At 42.8% G+C, this 23621-nt stretch overlaps 2 protein-coding genes across 2 annotated transcripts in view; both read left to right on the top strand.

Moving 5' to 3' along the window:
• Positions 1 to 773: 773 nt before the first annotated feature.
• The window catches only part of MRPS6 (mitochondrial ribosomal protein S6), a 47777-nt gene continuing 24929 nt past the window's right edge, over positions 774 to 23621 (top strand). The window contains exon 1 of the mRNA XM_082055260.1: positions 774 to 908. Coding sequence (XP_081911386.1) covers positions 864 to 908 — 45 coding nt within the window. The 5' untranslated portion in view covers positions 774 to 863. The remainder of the gene's footprint in view (positions 909 to 23621) is intronic.
• On the top strand, positions 775 to 20238 carry SLC5A3 (solute carrier family 5 member 3). Its single transcript, XM_082055131.1, has 2 exons — positions 775 to 908; positions 14608 to 20238. The coding sequence occupies exon 2, from the start codon at positions 14910 to 14912 to the stop codon at positions 17049 to 17051; it is 2142 nt and encodes a 713-aa protein (XP_081911257.1). The 5' UTR covers positions 775 to 908; positions 14608 to 14909; the 3' UTR covers positions 17052 to 20238.

Below are 23621 nucleotides of genomic sequence, written 5' to 3'. Positions count from 1 at the left end.
CTGCGCTGTTTTACCTCCATCTCATCAACCCCTCGGTGGCTTGCGGTGGGTCACAGCCACCTGCACTTGCCTCGGTGGGTGATGGGCTCTGAGGTGCCCCGAGGTTCTGGAAGAGCATGGGGTGCCCAAAACGTGTGCAGCCCCACCCCACATCCAGGACCCCCGCCTCGCCCTCCGGCACACGGGCACTTCTGCCCCTGCCGTGCCGCACGCTGCGTGGGGACAACGGCCCCGCGGCCGTGGGCGCCGGCAGCCAGGCGCAGAGGCCCCCCATGCGGCCAGCACTGTCCTTCCCCCCCAACCCCGCCATGTGCGGTCTCGAGTGTGTGTGTGTGCACGGAGGCGGGCAGCGAGGAGGCGGACACAGTGGAAATTTCCACTCCCTGCAGCAGCCGCAGCCGCCGCCGCGGCGGGAAAGAGGAAGGCGGGCACAGGCCCCGAGCCGCCCCGGGGGGAGGCGGTGGCCACGCCGCGGCTCAGCCCGCCCGGCTCGGGCCCGCTCCCCGGCGGCGGGTGTCCCCGTCCCACCCCCTGTCTTCCCCCCTCCCGGACCGGGGCAGCCCGCGGGCGGCCGCGGCCCCCCGGCGGGCGGGCGTGTGCGCGGCGGAGGCGGCGCTTGGCGCGGGCAGGGGGCGGCGCGGCGGAGCCTGCGCAGCTGCCGGCGCCCTTTAAGCCGCGCAGCCCGCCCGCCCGCCCGGGTGTCTGTGCAGCCTGGGAGCCGCGCGGGCAGGAGCCGCCGCCAGCACTGCCGGGGACGCGCCTTCCTCCTCCGGTCGCCCCCATCTCCGGCATCGCCGCCGCCCCCTCCTCCCCACCTCCTGCCCTGCCGTATCCCCACTCCTCCCGCCACAGTCAGCTCTAAGATGCCCCGCTATGAACTGGCTTTGATCCTGAAAGCCATGCAGAGGGTGAGTGAGGGAGGGGAAACGGGAGGGAGGGAGCCAGGTGGGACTTGACAGACCCCCAGCGTCACCTCTGTGCCTCCTCTCACCGCTGCTGCACGTCCCGGCGGGGCTGGGGGCGGCCCGTCCGACCCCTGTCCCCGGGGCCAGCCCTGCCCTTCCCGCCCTCCCCTCCGCGCTCTGAAGCGGAGTTGCGCAGCGTGCTTCATGCTCCTGGCTGTCTTTCTCTTCCTTCTCTCCCCTTCCTCTTTTTTTTTTTTTTTTTTTTCATTCTTTCCCCCTGCACCTTTAGAGAGTTTGCTTAGCTGCTCCCCTAGAGCCGCAGTCCCCTTCTCTCCCCCCTCTCCTTTGGTCCGCAGGTAAGCAGATGCCACAGTTAGCGAAATAGATCAATTTCTCCTTCTCTTACCCTCCCCCCTCAGCCCTGCCTGGTGCAAGTGAACTTAGCCCTTCCCTTGCCCCTATACGTTGGTGCCAGCACGTCGCCCCCTTTCCTCTGCAGCACCAGTGCTTTCCATTGCCGTCTGCTTTACCCCTCACCACCCCCCTCCTTCCCAGAACCTGTGATGTCTTTGCTGGGCACCTTGCGAGGTCTCAGCAGCCCCACACCAGGTCTCCTTGCCTCTGGGAGGCCTTGCAGTGAGCTTTGGCGGGGGAAAGCAAGGACTTGCTCTGGCAAGCTTCCCCTCGGTGGGCTGCAAGCTCCCTGCTTCTCCAGCCCGCTTCTCTACCAGGGAAGTCTTAAGAATGTCATTTTTTTTTTTTTTCCCCTTGCCGTTGCTAACACCAGTTGAGCTTTGCTGATACAGCTGGCCGTATTGCCCACAAGAAGGGTTACTAGCCGTTGCCGCTGTCTTTGGTGGTGTGATGATAAGCCGTGATGCGAGAGCATGAGGTTATATGATGCTCTTTCTGTTTTAGAAGAGCTGAATCAGTGCGGGGGGGGGGGGGCGGTGGTGGTGGTGCGTGTACTTGTGCCTAAAAATAATAATAAAATAGAAACGTCTCTGCATAGATGGGACCCTTTATTTGGAAAATAATAGCTGATCCTGGCTCTTCTCTAGTACCTTCTATAGCCTTTGTTTATCTGCTACTTTCCAGCTTAATATGCAGTGCTGGTGTTGGAATGTAGCGGCACTTCGGCTAGGCTGTAACCTTTATGATCTGACCCAGTGTGGACACACTTGCTGTTGTATTTTAACCTTCATTTAAATGAACATGTATATTTGTCATAGAATAGCTGGAAGCTAGATAGCATTGCTGTGTTTCTTTTGTAGTTATGGGAGCATGTCTTCATGTATTACATGTGCTACATATACTAGTACATTTCCATTCATTTTACATGTAGCATCCACATGTCAGGGTTGGCTTTTTTTATTTTTTTTAACTTGGCTGAACTGCAGAAGCTGTAGTAGACTTCTCAGGTGAGTCCTCTAGTGGAGAAATAGAGCAACTGGGAAAAAAATTTGGTGACTGCTGCAGCACCTCACAGAGCAGTATTCATGCTGACAAAACACAGCTGCTTCTGGTGGACTTGGGTTGTCAACATGTGTGGTTATGTTTTTTGTTTGGTTGTTTTTTTTTTTTTTTTTAAATTCCCCTCTGTCCCCCGACCTGTGTATAAACTGTAAGTAAGGAGATGGTAAGGTGCTTTTTGTATACCTGCTGTTAATGTGGGAGATGCATTATGCTGTGCAGGCACTATAAATGCAGAGCAGGAGAGAAAACATAGCAAATCTGACTTAATACTGAGATACAAATACACTGACTACTCTGAAAAGGTGCCATGGAGTGCTGTTCTGGTGGACGGGACTTTGATTCAGAGGATTTGAGCACAGAGACGCAGGGATAAGCTTTTAGTTGTAAGATGCTTCTAATGAGCATCGATGCAACCTTTTCCTCTTTGAAGTTTGAGTCTTTAGTATATTCTTTACTGATAGATGTATCTTAAGGTGTTTTCAGCTTTATGATTATGTTAAAACACGTTTTGGTTCAGGTGTACTGCTGTTTCTAACCTTGTTGTAACTCTAAAATTTAGAGAGTCCACCTCTAGATGCTGTGTTGTTAGTGTGGTGGGTTTTTTTGTTTCTGTTGCTGTTGACAATACACCAGATCTAGGTGTTTTTTTGTGTTCCAGTATCTTGCTACTTCTGCCTTTCTTGTATAATGAGAACACTTGAATTAAAAAAAAAAATAAAAAATTGTAGTGGTTATATGCTTACATGATGCTACTGAATCCTGGCAAAGGGGTTGCTCTAATGACCTCTATAGCAGTGCATAATCTCAACCATAATGCTAATTTAAATTATTCAAAACATGAAAACCTGCATATGGGGCTAATAAAACAGCCTGAAATTATGGAGTGACTAAACTCCTTCCTGTAGAAGCTGGAGAGATCATATCTAGTCTGAAATAAATTACATTACTTCTTAACGTTAGTGTATCCTGCGGAGCTACCTTGGGCAGGTGTTCACCGTCTTGCCATGTCAGTTCCTCTGTGTGGTGGCTGTGTGCTGCGGTGCCTACTTTTAGTCTGAGGCTTGAGCAAGTGCTGACTCTTCTCTTGGTGTCCGTGGCATCCTTCCTCATCTCTGACAGCTCCCCTGCCTTGCAAAAAAAGAAGAAAAAAAAGTAAGCCCCTGCTGCCTGGCTTCCTTGTGCTTTAGGGCTGATGTTAACTCCTGTGAGCTCCCTGTCAGCTTAAGCACAAACCTTCTCAGAGCTATGATCTAGTAGACTTTCACAGCTCTCTGCAGAGGCAAACTTTGTGATTCTGTGGTGTTTCCCTCACCCACAATTGTTTTTAATAGTTACCTTGGCATTTTTGTAGATCTGGGCTGAATAAATACCTCAAATTCATTTTTGTTGCTTTAAACTCTGTTGCTCCCTGGCACTGCTTGTGTTCAAGTTGGGGATTCCTCCTCATTAATTTCTTGCATGTGGCTTCTGTTGTGAACCATGAAGTCTGTTGTGCAGCTGGTCCCCTCCCTACCCCGCTGGCCTGGATGTGATTGTAGGGAGAGCATGACCCCTCAGTCCCACCTAGTGCTCCCATGTCCCTTTGATTCTTGGCACACCTCCTTAGAGCCTCTTCAGCTTTCCTTTTGTGTATAAAAATGCTACACCCAAGAGCTTAGAGGGGTGTAAAAAGGGGAAAACTTTTATTCTCTAGCATTGTCACCGGTTGTCTGTATGCACTTTTCACAAAAGCTTGTGACTTTATTCTGAAGTCAAAGCTGAGCAGCCATTTTCTGTCCTGTTTTGTAGGTAGGGTATGATCAGGTAATTGACTTGCACTAGAAATACTATATTTGTAAATTGCTTGTGGACAGATGCCTTGATCACCCAAGACCATAGTTAGTGACTCACAGGAAAACAATAAAAGCACCCCCAAAATGATAAACCCCCTGTACTTCTCTGCAGTACCACTGTATTTGAAAAGTAGCTGCAGTGAGGGACTTGGATTGTGTTACTCTGTGTGTCAGTATATGAAGAAGATGCTTTGGGGAAAGAAAGGTGTGAGGCCAGTGAAATGACTGGAACTTCAGGTGGAAATAATGAATTTTGTCCCTGTATGTGGCTTTCTGCACTCCAATGTGCAAATGACAAATAGCACAGGGAGTTTGATGGCAGACCTGTTATCAGTACCATACAGAAGTGTATAAACAATACGTTGCCGACCCTCAAGAGCCTTGAGTCAAAGCCTACAGTTGTGGTGAAGGTAGAGGTGCAAAATGAAGACACAGCTGTTTGTGCTCTAAACTTACTATTTATAGCAAAAGATGAATTTCTAATTATTTCTAACTTTCTCCCAGGGGACTCATCTTCGGCTTTCAGCAGCGGGATTGTGGCAGAGCAGGACCTTCGGCAGGAAGGGGTAGTGACCCGCTAGTGAATTAGCAGGAGCTGTTGCTCGCTGGAGAAAGGAGAGCTCTTCAGGGAGGCTTCCTCTTCCTACCCTCCTGGTCCTGCCAAAACTCCCTTGAGAGCCCGGGGAAGGAAGTTGGGGGGGGCGGTGGGGAAGGGGAAGGAAGAGCTGGAAATGGCTTCCTGTTGCTCTGATGCTGTTTTGCAGACTGACCACAGGGCGGCAATGCGAGACACCCTCCAAGGAAAACTGGCAGCCTAGGGGACCTAGGACAGACAGACAGAGGAGGTGGTTGGTGTTCCCATGCTGTTCTTGCTGCTGCTCGACTCTTGTGAGCTGGGACATCCGTCTTCAGCAAAACAACTTCGTAACTGGAACTGGAGTGAATGGACAGTCTGAAAATACTTTATATTGGAGTATTTCACTAAAAAATAAGGAAGTTTGTCAGTATTTTTAGTGGTGTGCTCTTCTCTCACTTCGCGTGTAACAGGGACAAATACATAATATGTGATATAGTCTAACACCTTGTTACCTTGCTTCAGCAAATACCTGGACTAGGAGATTCATCCACTCACCTCTTAATACAACATTGAATTTGGGCTCTCAGTTTGACTCGCATGTTCACACAATATATCTTATCTTCAGCATCTGTTTGTTGCCTTTGGAGTGGGTTGCTGCATTTCAAAAATTCCCCACCTGCTGTGGAGATTGTGAGCTATTTTAGGAAAGCCAAAGTAATGGGCAGTAGTGTTGCTTGACATTTTGACTATTACACTTGATTGCTGTGTAGGCAGCTGCAGCAATTGGGCTTTTGGTATCTTAGTTGCTAGGAAGAAGGAGGGGAGAATGCAGAGGGCAATAAGCAGGCAGATACTGGTTTTGTTTTCTTTCTGGTGAAGCTACCTGTTCTTACAGTTGAATTGTACATCTTCCCTGTCCTCCCCTCTCACCTTAGCAGGTTAAAATTACACAAAAGTTTTCCTCTGTTTCCTTTGACTTTCTCAGGCTGAAACAGGCTCCACTTCACACTATAATGCCAGCAGGGTAAGGACTTTTGTGTTAGGATAGTGCTGGAAAGAAGACCAGAGAGTTAGAACTAGAAGACAAGATTGGAAAACCAGAGGATCTGACATTGACTGTCCTGTAGGAGTCTGCTTTTTGTTTTCGGCCTTAAGCATTTCTGTAAGAATAACTGCATTTTGAAATGTATGATACAGATAGCATTTGAGAATGATACCTTCTTGGCTAATGTTTGCCACTTTTCAGTCTTAAGACTTGAGAGTGGTCCTCTTCTATGCTTCCACTAAGTGTGGGATATGTGTCTGGCTTGGGTAAGGTGGGAGGTAGAGAATATTATTTTTTACGAAACAGTTTAAGCCTTTTTATAGCAGTTAGCTAGGTGAACTTGGCAAAGTTGTCCAAAGTGACTACTAAGTTGATGGCTGGAATAAGGGGCTCAAAAGCCTCTTGGTTTGTACAGGCTTCTGCAGCGTATTGAGTGATGTGCTTGAGTGAGCGTATGTAATGGGGTGAACTGGTTAACTCGGCTACTCTGGATCCCTCAGCTATAGAGCCATAGGATTGTGGGCAGGCTCTGGTGTCCATGCTGGGTCTGACAGACTTCAGTGAGATTTGGCTAGCTCCTCTTCAGCGGGCAAGAATTGTGGCTTAACTTTTAAAATACAACTTCTCCTCTTTGCACCCTTTACCTACTTAGTAATGTGCTCTTCTGTCCTTGCTGTGTATCTCTCCTTGTTTGTTTGCTGTGTGTATATATACATGTGGATGCATCATGTATATGTACAGAGAGATGCTTGTAAACATCCGCATGAGAGCAGATTGTCCTTTAACTGTTGAAAAAGAAAGGAGGACCTGTTGTGATAAAATAGTGTTATTGTTCTCTGTTGTTGCAAAAACCCTCAAAAGTGACTGACTCTTTTAAAGATGTCTGTTATATCGCTTAGAATAAGCTGTTAAATTAATTAAAGTATGAATGTGTGTATATATTTGTTGTTTTCTAATACATCATACCATAATTTGTAATGATGGAAGTTCTTGCTTTCTTTGCATATTCTTCTAATACATACAAACCGCAAATTGTAATGATGGAAATTCTTGTTTTCTTCGCATGTTCTTTCTGAAGCTGATTTCTTCAATTGACTTGTTCCAGAGCTGTAACACTGGCAGTTTCCACCCCAAAATTGTTTTGGTGGTTGTTGATTATTGATGAAGTAACTTATGTTGTTTTTTGGAAGACTCCAGCCAGAGCAGGCTGCTAATTCTTTGAGCCACGGCTGCCCAGACCCTCTCTGCTACAAGTCTGTGGTTTTATAGGAGTTGCTTATGCAGAAGCAGTTGCTTGATAGAGCGGCATATACCAGCTTCCATGCTGCTTATCTGAGGGGCAGCAGGAACCACCAGGCACCAGGTTGTTCCTTGTCAAAGCTGCCTGCCCAGTGGACCAGCAGGAATATCTCTGGTGTGCGTTTTGCAGAAGGGTTGATAAGAAGGTAAAAAGGAGGACAGATGGGCAAAATTTAACTAGTTACGTAGAAGTGTGACAGAAAGATGGGAAGTAAAAATATGGAAAATAAGGCAAGTGAAGGGCCTGTACTATAGGGTCACTGGTGCTTGAAATGAGATACTGCAGAAATGCATTTCTCCTGGTGGGATGAAGGGAGGGAAAGAAGATGGTGTAAAGGAAGGGTCATGATCTTTGTAAATATGAATGTGAAGAACTACATAGGAACTATTTTTCTGCTATTTCTCACATATTTTTACTGTTTTGTCCACTTGCAAGCCAGTCTTTGTGCTTCAGTTGTGCAAACATCCAAGGAATAGGAGTTAAAGGTGCGTACAGAGCATGGATACAAGAAGGGAATGTGTTCAGTGGAACTGATGTGTTCGAGGCTATTAAAAGAAAAAGTTGATGTCTGGTAGCATTTAATACAGGTAATCACAAAGCTTGATGTAGAATAGCACTAGCTGTTTATAACAATGATGTCTTTAAGACTTCTTTCCCTAAAAAGGATCAGAAATCTCACAAGAGCATCTGGCAGACTGGGAAGCTAGGAGGTCCTCAAACTTAAATTCTAGGTTTGTGTGCCCTGGAGACTATCTCCCCTTTCAGTAAAACTTGTGATGCTTTATGTTACTGGAAAGACTGTGGGCAGCCATAAATGTGATGGGAACTTGAAGTTCTAAATAAGCTTAATGAATCTGTTGTAGTGAGGGTTTTTTCCCTTCCTAGTATTTTGCCCTGTTGCATGATGACTGACACACTGATCCTTTCTCATTCCCCAAGTAACTTCTGAAATCTATGCTCTCCTAGCCAAGATCCTCTTCAAATGGGGTGAACCAGCATATTTTTCTAGGCTAGCAGTATGACGGTTACATCAGTTACTGATGAATGGTGATAACCACCAACTGGATCACAGCTTTGTACCTTGTAGCTAAAGAAAAGTGTCATCTTCAGTAGTGGTAGAGATTTTACAGCACTTATCTGATGGTGTGTTCCAGAAAACTTGATTGTGTGGTCCCAAATCCTCTACAGAAATCAATTATGTACATGTTGATGCTTTTTTTTTTTTTAACCCATTCTCTTACTGCTGTTCTTAGTGACTAAGTACTTCATCAAACTAATTTAGGTAAATAGTACTTGCCAGTGGCAGTAAAAATGTTTGTGCTTCTGAACTTTAGGTTGTGACAAGAAGCAATTTGAGTCTTGAGGCTCAGTGTCCCTCTGCAGCTTCCAACTTAGTGTGTCAGCTGATGTGTTGACACACTTACCTGGCAAGGAGAATTCTGCTTGATGCCAGAATCTTCTATTTTTTGCCATCTCCTGGAGGAGAAACCCTGTCCTACCTCCATTAAAATGGCTTGCTATCCTTCTTTGCCCTGTTGTGCTCTTTACTTAGTTGCTGGTGCCTCCTTAGTACCCTCCTTCCTCTTCTGCTTCCAGTTCCTCTGTAGATGGAGTAATGTCACCTGTCTGCAGTTGCAAAGAAAAGCACGGTTTCCTTGCTGAGGGATGGAGCTGCCTGTCGTGACAACCTGCCTTTGGTCATTTGAGCCTCTGGTAGTTATCTGCTTGAATTACAGCAGGGGCATGAATGATTTTCTTTGTTTGCAAGGGAAGAGTGGCCTGGTTCCTCAGAGGTGCTGAGCAGCAGCTGTGCTTTCTGCTCCCTTTGGAGAGCCCAGATAATATCTGTCATCCATGTATACATAAGCCAATTCTTTGGACTGATAAGGGGAAAAGAAATTACTACATACACATTTTCTTTAAACTAATACTCAACTTAAGCCGGTGGACTAGTCTTTCTCAAGGCCTGAGTAAGATCAATAAAGTATGTCTAGCCAGGCATAGAGAAGACAGTCCTTCTTTCTGGTATCTCTGTTTTAACAAATAAAAGAACTTTCTGCCTCCTTCTGTCTTCTTCTTCCTCCTCTTATGTATTTGGAGTTTTCAAAAAAAGAAGCAAATAATTCACTATTCCTGACAGACTGCTGGGGACTGACTCATGAGGAAAGAAACCATCCAAATGTGAATGCCACAGGCCAGGCAGTGGTGTGAATTGACTTGCTGAGGCACTGACAGTGGTGCAGGTTCCAGAAAACAAGCCACCTTCCTCTGGCTTTGCAATTCAATAGTACTGTACTTGTGTTTACGCAGTGCCAAATGAGCACTACAATAAAGCTGCAACCTCTTTTGCTCCTCTCCCCCCCCTTTTTTTTCCTTCCCCCTTAGTTTGTGCCTTGGTGGGAGACCTAAATAAGTATATACACTTGGGATGTGGGGAAGAATGTTTAAAACCAACTAAATTGATCTACTACTCTAATGCTGTCAGTTGCAGTGCCCTTCAGCTTCTGTTGGCCTTAGGGTACTCCAGTTACTACTTCTGTAATAATCACAGTAGCATTACATTTCTGACTGGCAAATGCAGCATAGTTTCCTGTTTCTTCTGCTGAACTGCATGCTGTGAGGTTACTTATTTCTTATGTCTCCTTCAGAAGTCTTGTAGAAAAGAATCAAGAAGAGTATATTGCGGAGCAAGCTTCTTTTCTGATGCTGCAATAAAATGAAGACCAGAACTGGAGCGATTCATGAAACCCCAGGCAAAAAAAAAAAAGGCATTATGTGTTTATAACAACTCCTTTGAGTGACTGACTTGAACCTTGCACCTCAAATTGTTGTTGTTTTGTTTTTTTTGTTTGTTTGTTTTTTTTATGACAGTGATGATTTGTAGAGTTGCCTCTGCGGCACCTGTGTTCTCCAAGGCCAGCAGAAGTGTCAATGCTGTACCACTTTGGGGAAGCAGAGCACGTGTGGCAAACAGGTTAGTCAGGTCGCTGCTGGTTCAGGTAACTTGTAAATGTGGTACTCTTCTATTCCAGCCTGTTGAGCTGTTGAGAATGCCAGTCCAGACCTTAACTCAAGTTATTTATTAGAATGCTACAGGTCAGCTTCTGTCTCCGAGCTTTCCTGCTTCTTGCAACGTACCCTATTTGCCTCAGGTGGGATTCCTGCCCGGCTTCTCTGCCCATCTCCTGGTTTTCAAGGCAAAGTCCTGAAACAGCAGACCTGGATGTTTAGGGCTCTGTGGAACAGCTGGCAAGGATAGCCCCTGCCTTCTCAAGGGCATGTACTCCAGAAGGATAAGTTGATGTGTGTTAGTTATTCCACAAAGAATATTTGTGTTCCTTTTTTTTGTGTTCTAGAGTGCTGCAATAAATGGAACAAAGCTTTTTCCTTTTTTTTTTCTGAGATAGGCTACCTCAGAAAACCTTGGGCTTACTGTGGAGCAGTGGACAGGTAGGAACTCGCTTGCGTGTCCGTAGCAGCGTGAGTAGGCCAGCCAACACTCGAGAGGTTGGATGTTGTACAGGCCTGCTTAGGGCTTGAGACTGTTCTTTTTTGTCGGGGAGAGAGATTGTCACGATTCTCCCTATTGGTGTTGAGCCTGGCAATCTGGGTATGTTTCTATAATGCAAATGAGTTGTTCAGCAGGCAAAATGCTGCTGATTTGAATTAACATACACCTGCTTGAAGAAGGTGGGAGCAGAGGAGGAAAACATTGCGTCTAAGAAAGAACCTTCAAACTACTTTGAAGTCTAGCAACAAAGCTAAGTATGTACATAATTTGCTAACAAATTATAGCAGTGGATACTCCTGTGTGATACATAGGCATCTGCATCCTCAAATTAACCCTTAAAGCATTGGCTGTTGGGACTGACTCTTTAATTGCAAGAGAAAAGGGGAGTCAACTGAGAAACTTCCCTTCTGCTGAGAAGAGCAATAGACTGAGCAGAAAACAAATAGTTGCTTTAGGGCTGGAGCGGTTTGATTCTGGCATATTTAAAGACCAGTCTTATTAGAAAAGCACTGTGGAGAAAGTTTTTCCTTTAAAACAATCATACAAGTTTCTCCTAAAAGTCCCACCCTAAATCTGCTTTGCATTGTCTAATATCTCTTCAGGGAATTGCTTGAGACTTTTTTTTTTCTTAAAGGACAGGCTGCCCATTGGAGAGACATATGCATTGTTTCACCAAAGCTGTAGCCTTCTGTCTTCAGACAAGAGGGAAGCACATTGTTTTGTGTCTTTGATATGATCCAACCAGAAAACAGCCTTAGGGAAAAAAATTCACAGTCCTTGGCAGCAGGACTGTCTTTCTGTCTTTTTCTTCTGTCAGTGCCACGATGTACGCTGCTCTAATAACTTGAGATTAAACTCGGATGAGGCGTCTCAAAAGTCCTTCTTAAGACTTGAGGTCATAACTTGCTGAAAGTTCAGAGCGCTGAGTCTCATTTTTGTAACGAAAAAAGAGTTCCAGGGTTATTTTAGAATTAGGTCTAATAAGAAACTGGTACAAGAAGCTACTTTAGTACAGCAATTTAGTGACAGTGGAGCAAATTTGTAGCGGCTACTGAAAACTTTCCACCTTCCTTCTCAAGCAAGCTGAACCCTGCAAAGTTCAGGCATTGATGGCGAAGTTGATGGTTGAGGTCTCTGTAGACTGTTTATTTCAAATACATGGTCTGGCGCTACCTTCCAGTGGAAAATGCTCACAAAACTTCACATATTATTTTGGTTAGAATGAGCCCATTATAGTTTGGCAAGTATCCTAATTGAGAAATGTCATAATTCAAGGGCAGCTGCATCTTGTACGCTTCTCAGAGGGGTTGAACATGCTTGTAATAGTTGTATTAGGAGCTGGGTATCTCTTGTATCAAATAGCCACAGGTTTAACAAATATATTTGTGATTTATGCAAATTACTGTATATAGTTTTGCAAGGTCATTGATTAACCTACAGGGAAGATGGTGGGAAGTGAACCAAAGTTCAACTCTGTCTTCAGTAACAGAGTAGGATAATAGAAGAGGGAAGATACTGGTTATTGCTATTTGTTTAGCTTGCCCATCTGATTTTTTGTGTAGTAGTTTTTCTTCTGTTCACTGTGTCTGGGTAAAATCTCTTCTTCCCCTTCCCTGAAAATATTTATAGCTTTGATATAAACACTATGAAATAATTGCATTTAAAATTTAGCTGAGTGACGTAAAAGACACAGCACCATTGAAGTGTTACACAAAAGTTCTTAAAACTAAGAATGGTACATTATCATTGTATCTGGTGGTGTCATATAATCTGAAGTGTTTATAGTTTTCTATTGAATTAAACTAATATACCATTTAACTCCTGTCCCATCTGCTGGTGGGGATAAATGTGAATTCTTCTATGGAAGAATTTAAAATACATCTGTGGTTTGAGGCTTTTGAGCATGGTAAATTTAGCACACTACTGTAATCAGTCCATTTTGTGCCATGTCTCCGTAGTCTCATTATTGGCTATAACTCCAGCAGAATGAGTATCTAGTCTCATGCGAGTTTGTGGTGGTGGTGGGGAACCCTTATTATCTTTTTGATTCTGAACTGTTCTTGAAAAACAGCCAGCTCATACAAATAACATGATTTTGAATTTCTCTGTAAGGCTGAAGTTGTGGTATGCTGTTAGCTATTTTTAAAATACATCTGCCTTAATGAGAAGCGCACATTCTTTTTATCAGTACCGTTGCTGCCTTTAGTGCTGCACAAAGTAGAGCAGAGGGGGGAGTGTGTGTATTTTCAACCTTAATTATAGTTTTTATTAGGGTCTGAGAACTTGTAATGTTCTTATTTACTTTTTTTTTTATTAACAAAATGAATATGCTACAGGGATGCTAAACAGAAACCACCCAAATATTAAAATATGTTATCTGGGTGTTTGCATTAATCTTAGGTGGAACTAGGGAAATGTGAGCTTTAGCATTGTGCCAAAGCACTTTGGCAAATGAAGTCAAAGGGGGAATGCCTGAAGTTGAAGAAAAAAATGCAGTGATTTTTCGTTTGTTTGTGCCTGCATTACCTTTACTGGTGGGTGGGAAAAAGGAATGGAGTCAGACCCTGTTCCTTACTCTTCTGCAATAATCTTCAGTACTCAAGATTTGTGTTTTGATCTTTAAACTAAAGCGGATATTAGCTGTGGTCTTCTCTTCCCTTGCTGTGCCTATTTGTTGTAGGAAGTAGAAGAATCTTATGTCCAGCACTCTTTAAACACCTTAACTGGTTTTGGGTAGGTACAGGTAAATGATACCTCCCAATGCATAAATACAAGCTAGGAGCATCCTGTCTCTATGGCAGAGGTAGGAACTGATGTGCAGCTCTTCAGTGCCCTTTCCTTTCCCACCTGCCTGGTTGTCTGCCAGCAAGTCTTTTATTATCCCCTTCTGTCCACTTTGAGCACTTCAGTCCTGCTTGCCTAGATGACTACCCATTTCCTGACGTGCTTTGATAGAATTGGGTGTGACTGGGGATTTGGGAACAGAGCAGCAGGTTGTGCTCTGCCTCAAAACCTTCTACTTCTGATGTTAGTGGTCCTCTCCATGCTTGGATGCAAACAGACAGTGCAGGGAACCGTGCTTCCTGGCATACCAGCAACTGTGAGTGCTGCCGAAATCCACCCGTTTCTCCCTCCTGTGCCCCAAAATCCTGAAACCACATGGGTGTGGGTATATAAAGGCACATGGTAGACAGAAATACCCTGAAGTTGAATGTCAGGTGTAGTTTTGCTTTTATCACTTGCTTGAATGGAAGTTTTTTTTTCACGTAGATTACATGGGATATGTATGAAGAGCTTTTGGAGTGAAGTGTTACCCTGTGATTGCACCCAGACAGGTGCAAATTTGCCTAGAACCTAAGGAATAACCTTGATTCTTCAGCTGATCTTAAATTTATGTTGTTATTTGACAGCATTGTGATTTCACTTTGATTTTTAGCTTTAGCAGCCAGCTGGTGTCTGAAGTGCATGCATGTGATGCCAGGACCTGTCAAGATTGGTGGGGTGCAGTGCTAGAGCAATACAGGAACTGACTAGCCCGGTTAATGCTCCTTAGGGGTCATTTGTTGTTTTTGCCTTTTCTTTTTTTCTCTCCATAAGGTTGCTTGAAAGAGGAAGGCCTGATTAGTGTTTTGAGAAGTAGACTCTGAAGTAAAGAAAAATAAAATGTATTTCTGTTCCTTGCCTTGTTTTGGGGAATTTGGACCATTTTAATACTCCAGAATTGCTGTGTCCCTTAAGGTACTTGTAAACATTAAAGTTGACTTGAAAAAAGGCATTACTACTTAGTTCTACAAATATTTAATTGTGTGTATTATAGATTGCATAAATACAGCAGGAAATGTAAGGGGGAAAAAATCTGTGGTGTACAGTCATTGTTTTACTAGACTTCAAATTTTTTCTCATTACTTCGTGAAATTCCTCTCTAATTCAATCTTTGTCTTTTGTCTTTGCTGCCTTGCAGGGTTGGTACAGTAGGCCTCACTAAACTTAGCTGCAACTAAGAATTTCTCCTACATCAACTGAGTTAAGGCTGATGCTCTTGTGGAATGTGGATTAAAAGTGCGTGCTAAGTTCCAAATTTCCATTTGAGAAGCGGAGAAAGTAAATGTACCACAACCACCAGCATCAGGACAGCAAACCAAGGGACAAAGAATTTGATCCACAGTGTTGATATATGTTAACTGGTTCACGTGTTGCTTAAAAGACGTTGGCTGGGGGGCGAGAAGTGGACGGCAGCTGTGCGAAGTCATTTTGTTTACAAAAATGAGGGCTTCTTTGGAAACAGCAGACATTGCCATTGTGGCACTGTACTTCGTGCTTGTAATGTGCATAGGTTTTTTTGCCATGTGGAAGTACAATCGGAGCACCGTAAGCGGCTACTTTTTGGCAGGGCGTTCTATGACCTGGGTAGCTATTGGTGCATCTTTATTTGTGAGCAATATTGGAAGTGAACATTTCATTGGGCTCGCAGGATCTGGAGCGGCAAGTGGATTTGCAGTAGGTGCATGGGAATTCAACGCCTTAATGCTTTTGCAGCTTTTGGGATGGGTCTTCGTCCCAGTCTACATCCGGTCGGGAGTATACACCATGCCTGAATACTTGTCCAAGCGTTTTGGAGGGCATAGAATTCAAATATATTTTGCAGCGTTGTCTCTAATTCTTTATATCTTCACGAAACTCTCAGTTGACTTGTATTCAGGGGCACTTTTTATTCAAGAATCGCTAGGTTGGAACCTCTATTTGTCGGTTATCCTCCTTATTGGAATGACTGCGCTGTTGACTGTGACTGGAGGTCTTGTGGCTGTCATCTACACAGACACCCTTCAAGCTCTGCTTATGATTATTGGTGCCCTCACACTTATGATCATAAGTATTACGGAGATTGGTGGGTTTGAAGAAGTTAAAAGAAAGTACATGTTAGCGTCACCAAATATTACGGCTATCTTGTTAACCTACAACATTTCCAATACCAATTCCTGCAATGTCAACCCAAAGCCTGATGCTCTTAAAATGTTGCGTGAGCCAACAGATGAAGATATTCCTTGGCCTGGATTTCTGTTGGGACAGACCCCAGCTTCTGTCTGGTACTGGTGTGCCGATCAAGTCATAGTTCAGAGAGTTTTAGCTGCAAAAAACATTGCTCATGCCAAAGGATCCACTCTGATGGCAGGCTTTTTAAAGTTGCTGCCGATGTTTATTATAGTTGTCCCGGGCATGATTTCACGAATACTGTTTGCAGATGATATCGCCTGCATTAATCCAGAGCACTGTTTCCAAGTCTGCGGGAGCAGAGCTGGATGCTCTAACATTGCCTACCCACGTTTGGTGATGAAACTGGTGCCGGTTGGTCTGCGGGGACTGATGATGGCTGTGATGATCGCTGCACTGATGAGTGACTTGGACTCGATATTCAACAGTGCCAGCACCATCTTCACGCTTGACGTCTACAAACTCATTCGGAAGAGCGCGACGTCTAGAGAACTGATGATTGTAGGAAGAGTCTTTGTTGCGTTCATGGTAGTTATAAGCATTGCCTGGGTCCCGATAATTGTAGAAATGCAAGGTGGTCAGATGTACCTTTATATTCAAGAGGTAGCGGACTATTTGACCCCACCGGTGGCTGCTCTGTTTCTTATGGGTATCTTTTGGAAGCGTTGCAACGAGCAGGGTGCTTTCTATGGCGGAATGGCCGGGTTTGTTCTTGGAGCGATACGGTTGATACTGGCGTTTATCTATCGTGCTCCGGAGTGTAACCAGCCGGATACTAGGCCAAGCTTTATCAAAAACATCCATTACATGTATGTTGCGACAGCTCTGTTCTGGATCACTGGCATTGTGACCTTTGTGGTGAGCCTCCTCACGCCTCCACCTACCAAGGAGCAGGTTCGGACAACCACTTTCTGGGCCGTGAAAAACAGGAATGTAAAAGAGAATGCCGCAAAGGGGGAGCTGTACAAAGTGCAAGAAAAGAGCATCCTCAAGTGCAATGAAAACACTAACCATATCATTCCAAATGGCAAATCGGAAGAAAATCTTAAAAATATTAAGCCAGAGGATATTAATCTTCTGGTTACTTGCAGAGATGACAGCAACCCGGTGATTTCTGTGAGTCACTCTGAAGTCGAGACACCAGTTGATTGTTATTCGAACGGACAAGCGGCTTTGATGGGGGAGAAAAAGCACGAGGAAGAGACGGATGACAGAGAGAGACATTTGAAATTCATAGATTGGTTCTGTGGCTTTAAGAGTAAAACCATGAGCAAGAGAGCTGTTCGGGAGATGGAGGAAGAGACTGTTTGTTTACAAATGCTGGAAGAGACTCCAAAAGTTAAACTATTACTAAATACTGGACTGGTCTGTGTCTGTTCACTTGGAATATTCATGTTTGTCTATTTCTCTTTGTAAGTGAATAGTGAACTTTTAAGGGTATGGCTAAACATACAGAAGTTGATACAGGTCTCTGGAGACTTTGTTTGTTGTTTTATTGTTTTTCTTTTTTTCTTTTCAAATAACATAACTGCAACCAGGCATTGTTTACGCTATAATTGTAAGATCAACTCAACTTTAGCCTATTTAGAGACCATTTGAGACATGTTGTCCTATCTCTGCTGAAGGCAGAATGTGTCATGTGGTGTCGTCTTTTTTCTCTTTTTGTCCTTTTTTTTTTTTTTTTTTCCCCATTTGCAGCACTAACCCTTTGTTTTTCCATGTATACATGTATAAATATACCAAAGGCAGGCAGGTGGCTGCATTTGAAGTCAGGCAGTTACAGAACTCAGTCGGCCTTAGAGTGATGGTAACACATGGTAACTTTCTTTTAAGTGTAAGGCTGCGATGCACATCATTCTGTAGTCATTCCTTGTAACATAGCTGTATTACCTTGGCCAACTTAGCACTTTTAAATTTTGCTCTCTGCTTCTCTTTTTTTGTTTTTCATTTCTCTTATGGCAACAACAGGATGATATTTTGTCACATCTTGTAGCACTTAAAACATGACAGCTGTTAGCAGCTTTCTGTCTTATTTCTCTGAGAAAATGTTTGTCTTTTTGATTGTATCCACTGTAAATTCCATTACTGAAAAGTTGCTCTATTTAAAAAGAAAAAAAAGAAAATAATAAAAACCAACCTGGAGATGACAAACTGGCAAGGGAGGAGAGGGGAAAAGGGAAAAAAAACCCCATACTCTTCGTGTCTTTTAGCATTTTGAGATAGAAGAGTATATGTATTCAGCTGCTTTGGTCCCCAAACATTTAGGACATTAGGGTTAGCCTCTCTCTAGAGAAAAATCTGTACATAGGTTCTACCACACGGGAAGAAGAGAAGTGTGAGATTTTGCATGCCTTCAGTTTGGTAAGCACACTGAAAAACATCTTTTTACCTCTGCTGTGTACATCTTGAAGAAAATACTCTGCAGCCCTACCAGTGCTGCGTACTGAGTCTGTAAGGGGAGAAAAAGTGAGAAGACAAGAGAAAGGAGAATTGGGGGAAAGAGGTGGAAGTGGTCCTTATTTTCCAGAGTCCTTTTGCCTTACACCTTCTCCCACTTCACCTTTCACCCTGTCAGACTTTTTTTTTTTTTAAGGAATGACTCCTAAGGGATTCTGTGTTAGGAGAGAAGGAGAACGTGCCATCCTAATCTGTGTTGGCAATTGAGGTCTGTCCTTACAATTCTCCAAAAGAAGTGAAACTTTTCCCAGGCAACCACAGACTGTCTCGAGATGCCGAGGTTTCTTCCTCTGGAAGGATGGATGCCCGAGGTAGTGATGAATGGTTGCCAGGTGTGGAGGACATGTCTGTGCAGCAAGTTGATGGAGCTCTGCAGTCCAAAAGGTTGTAGAGCTCGGTCTGCTTCACCCTTGGTAATAAAGAATGTGTCACCATCCTGGGTGCTCTTGCCCTTATGCTAATCCAAGTCAGGGCCTGTTTTGGGGTGCAGAGGCCAGCTGACAGCATGTGGCTGCCCTTGTGGTATTGAACTCCCTTACCCTCCAGGACAGAGTGGTCATATCCAGGCTTCCCATGAAAATAATTCCTCCAGTTGTCTTTGCTCCCAGGCTTGTCTCAGGGCTTGTTTGGAAGAGCTTGAACTAGCTAGGCCAAAAATGGTGCAAGGGACCATGCTGTGACAGTTCAACAGCATCGATTCAAGGGTCCAGAAATGTTTCCTTGGCACATAAACAGGAACCAATCCCGATGGGTGAAATAGTTCTGTTAATCTTGCCTTTGACTGCTGCTGGGAGTTTGCTTCCCAGTACAGTGGTGCTGTGAGCTGCAGGCCATCCATATAGCTTTTAGTAGTATGTACAATGCAATATTTTCAGATTAAATTATTAACTTACATTTTTGTTGGGTGTTCTGTTTTTTAAGTCAATTGAATCCCATTAATTCTGAGACTTTTAAACAGAGGCTGAGGTGTCCCACCTTTCTCCACTTTTAGTTGTTGCTGCTGGAAAGCAGACTACTCAAACTGGAAATACAGTAATAAGTGTAGGAGCAGTGTTGCAACATATGTAGAAGAGGAGAGTTGTTGTACTGGAGTCTTGATGTTAATACCAACGTGATAAGACACACTTATGGTTTATGTTCCTATGCAGAATAAAGTAATCTAGGGCAAAATTTCATCTTAGTGGGCTGAAAAGTGACAACTTGTAGAGGGTAAGGACAAGTCTCAGTCCATGAAATACCTTCTCGAAAAAGCTGGGACTTGGCTAGTAAGCCTAATTTGGCACAGGGAAAAAGAGACTGATGTACCAGGCAGTGTCCCTTAGTAACGTGGCATGTCTCTTTCTATCAGGGGCTGGTACTTGGATTTTCCAGACCAGTCCTCTTTACTCTTGATATTAACAAATGTGTTGCCACTTGACCTGTGAAGCCAGGTTAGCTCAGGGACCCTTGTGCTTGGCTGCCATTGCTTCATCTGTGCTTGCTTGCTTCCCAGGGCGCCTCATGCGGTTATGAAGCTGAAGGCATGGCTTTTATTGCCACCTGAGGAGTGATTCGCTTAGAATAGCTTTTTCCACCTTGCTATTCCTCCTCTCTTCCTCCCCAAATAATCTACTATTTAAAGAGAATGCTGTAAAGAGTTAATACACAACATGTCTGTGTCCTGTGCAGCATAACTGCAGTCGGGTCCATGGTGAAATTATCCTTTGATTGTGGTAGGGAGTCATTATCCTTTGCAAATGTACCGTGCAGCCTTTGACTGTTGAATATGAGATAATCCCTTCTCCCAGTTAAAGTATTTTCACTTTCACTAAACTAACAAGTTGCCACATAAATCTCTGTGGTAACTGGCAGTCAGTCGGGATCTTAATAAAGTAATACTTTGCATCCCCCCATCTTTAGACCTGTTATTGTGAAGGAGATTTTAAACAGATTATTTCTTCAGTGCTTTTCCTCTTAAGTTGTTTAAAAATGTGTTTCTATGCTACTCTCTGCCTAATGCCGGCCTCTTCAGTCATATTCTGTTTTCATGTCTTAGAGGTCATAGAACTTGCTAATGTTCTTTGGTGTGTGTACAACCACTTAATAAAAGGCCTTTATTTGAAAAAAAAAAAAAACACAAAACAAAAAAACCAAAACCCACAACAAATTATAAGGCTTCAAGCAAACTGTCTATTGGTGAGCGAGTACCTTGCCCTGTGTTGTGGACCTAAGTATAAGAAGTTTCTTGAGGGTTTTTTTTTTATAGCGTAAACATGCCTTTGCTAATTTTCTGATCATGATCTACATGGGAGGTGTTAACCCAGGTTAATACGTTTTGGCTTAAACACCAACTTTTTGGTGCAGTAAAAACTACAAGAGTGTCTCCCATAATGGACAACCACTTCCATAAATTTTGATTCCTGGCCTCCTCCTCGGTGGGGCTGACTAGTCATGCAGGGCTAGATCCAGGAGGACACGTGCTTCTGTCTCGCAGCGATTGGTTTATTTATTGCCTTGAGCTTAGAATGACAGTCTTGGAAAAATTATTTTTATTTTGGAATGACACCTTTTTGTTGTTATTTCCCTTAACTTATTTTTCTGTTAGGGTATTTGAATTTTCTCCCAGAAATTTGTTAGAAGCCTTTTATTTAATAAAAAGCAAAACCAAACAGGCTTTTTGAGAGCTTAATAGCACATTCTGGGAGTTTGTTCTTATTTAATTTTTTTTTTAAATGAATGATTTGATGCTATTCTCTGACAAAGTTTTGTTTGTTGGTTTTTGTTATTTTTCCTGTTAGCTTTTACTAATAGCTGAAAGGAAATGGTGAGAGATTGTAAGAAATTAAAATGGCCTTCAATATACCGCTTGTGTATTTTCTACTTCTCCGCTTCTGTGGTCCCCTTCCCACCCTAATCCCCGAAGGGCCAGCATGAGACTTCTGATGCAAGTCATGAGAGTCCTGTAACTGAGGAGTGAAAAGGATTTCCCCTGAGGTTACAGAGAAGTGGGCAGAGCCATCACAGGATCTCTGCCCAAACGCTTAAAGCAGAAGATGCTTACAACTTTAAAACGTACAGCTTTATTTTTTTTATATATATATATTTTTTTAAATCCTAAGATAAAGGAGGTGTTGGGAGATGCTCCCTTTCACAGAACAGGATATGCGGGAGAAGTTAGAGTTGCTAAGCTCTAGCTTTCTTGAGGAAATCTTTGGATTTAGCATGTATAGCGAAGCAAAAATACTCATCTGTTAATTTGGTATTCTGTATGTTCTGTGCCCTTAAATGTAATTGTTTTGAAAATAAAACTAACCTTGTTATGTGATGTTAAAAAGCTGACTTGTGTGCAATGTTTTAATTTTTTTTATGAAAATGTTTGTATATAATTAAATGGTTTAATGTGCTTTAACTGGCCTAAGGTAAAGAGTAGTCCTAGAATGTAAACATATATAATTAGGATTTCTGATTTCACTGTGAGATCTCTGAACTCTCTTGTTTTGCGAAGTGGTTTGTTTTGTTTACAAAACACTTTCTATTATTTCTTTTATGGTGTTGGTTTAAAGGCATTTGCTTCACTTCTGTTCTAATATTGAATTCATGGTATAGTGACATCTGGTGACACTTAGCATTATCAGTTTCACTGTGTAAAGTCAGACACTTTGAGCAAAAATGGTAATGATATGACAATTCTCTGTGTCTATGAATACACGTTTTTAAATGAGGTGGTTATAAAAATAGTTGCTGTGCAAAATGTTAGTAGTCTTCTTCAAGAAGAAAGCAAATTTTCTAATATCACTAGAGCAGTCTCTTCATTTGTCTTATTTTTAAAGCACAGTGTCAAAAGTGATGCTGCTTTACCTTGTATCTCTGATATAATGTTTTTTTAGATATCTGTGAAGTATTTTTGGTTTTTGTTGCTGTTGTATTTTTCTGCAGATTTTATATAAAATACCAGTTAATGAACTGCCTTTTTGTTTTTTTAACTATTAAATACATTTCAGACCAAAACCAAATGATATCATATAGCATTTGAAACCTGCCTTTTCCTTGTCCCTTTATTTTTGTTTGTTTTTTTTGAAATAAGCCAAATGGGCATGTAGATAAGATCACTATAATGGATCCAGGTCTCTTTTGGTAAAGTGTTATTTAAAGGTCTGTTAAGATCTTGTAAGACAATATACTGAAAAATATTGTAGTAGGAATATAGATTTAGAAGTGTTAATGAGATTAATACAGCTTAATTATATTGTAAGTTGCTACTGTCCATAATGACAAGCTTTTTGTCATAGAAACAATGTATGATAAATTAATTTTGGTCTAGTGTATAGAATTATCATATTGCTATAAGTCTTTGAAGTAAATCTGAAAAATTTTCATAGTTAGCATTGCTGGCCCTGTGTATACTGTTCTTTGTATACTGTATGCATATTATTTTGCCTACTGCATTAGTCTTCAAACTAAAACTCTTATTAGAGAGTATTTGGATACTTCAGACTGTGTTTCTTGCAGTTTACATTCCTTTACCATGGCATTTTGTCCTGTCTAAAAGTATTGTATGGAAATGTTTAAAACTTCTGTACAAAGTTTCAATAAAAATAGAGAAAAAAAAACCCTGAAACAGAATAGATATTTGTGAAGCTATTTTGGAGAACTTGTCTATAATTACATCATACGTAGCCCTACTTGCAGTAAGCATTGCATCCCTGTATATATGTGAAGACACTTCTCGTTTTGTCCCCATTATTAAAAGGCAGACCTCTTGTAGCGGAGTATGGGCATTTGGTTAGAGAAGTAGAAAAAGACTGGTGTGGTGTAGGTGTTTTTTTCCTCCAAAACAAACCCATAAAGACTTCAAGAAGAACTTAAGGATCCAAAACTTGGTTGTGGAGTTTGGCTGCACAACTTAATGGTGATTTATGTTGTGGGAGGTGGGACTGGGGCTTGGCTGATCTTTTCCGTGACTTGCCTGCAGCTCCAGGTGGTGGCAGGTCAAGGTGAGCACTCTGAAGCATCCCGTAGAGCAGTGGCTTGAGTGTAAACCAAAATGTAGGTGAACCCTCCTTTAGCAAGAGCAGCCTTGGATATAGCGCAAAATTTCATGGTGTTTTTTCTCCTCCTTTAAACGCTCCATTCAGCTATTGCTTAACCAGTTCTTGAGTGGGACAGGCACCTTCTTACTTGTCTCTGAAGTGTCCTTAAATACCTCCAGTGTGCTTCAGTATTCCTCTGGGACTGCCCTAGCCTGGCTGCCTCGGTGTCAGTCTTGTGTTTATTTCTGACTGCAATATAGAAATTGGTCCTGGTGCCCAGGGTCCTCCAAGGAGTCCATGCCAGCAATCATGCTCTGAGGATGATGTATGTGATGCTGTTCTCCTTTGTAGGAAGCAGTTACAGCTTGTGGTTGTCAGCACTTAGGTAGCTGCCTTTAGGGAAGGAAGGATGCATTACCATGATTTTTTTTTTATTTTTTTTTTATTTTTTTTAAATTTGAAAAAGATTAAAATGCCAAAACAGTTTTGGAAGAAGAGGCCAAATATGAGTATACCACTT

The sequence above is a fragment of the Streptopelia decaocto genome (assembly GCF_964273445.1).
Source record: "Streptopelia decaocto genome assembly, chromosome: 1".
In the NCBI taxonomy this organism is placed as follows: Eukaryota; Metazoa; Chordata; class Aves; order Columbiformes; family Columbidae; genus Streptopelia; species Streptopelia decaocto.
This window is presented reverse-complemented; position numbering and strand designations above follow the sequence as displayed.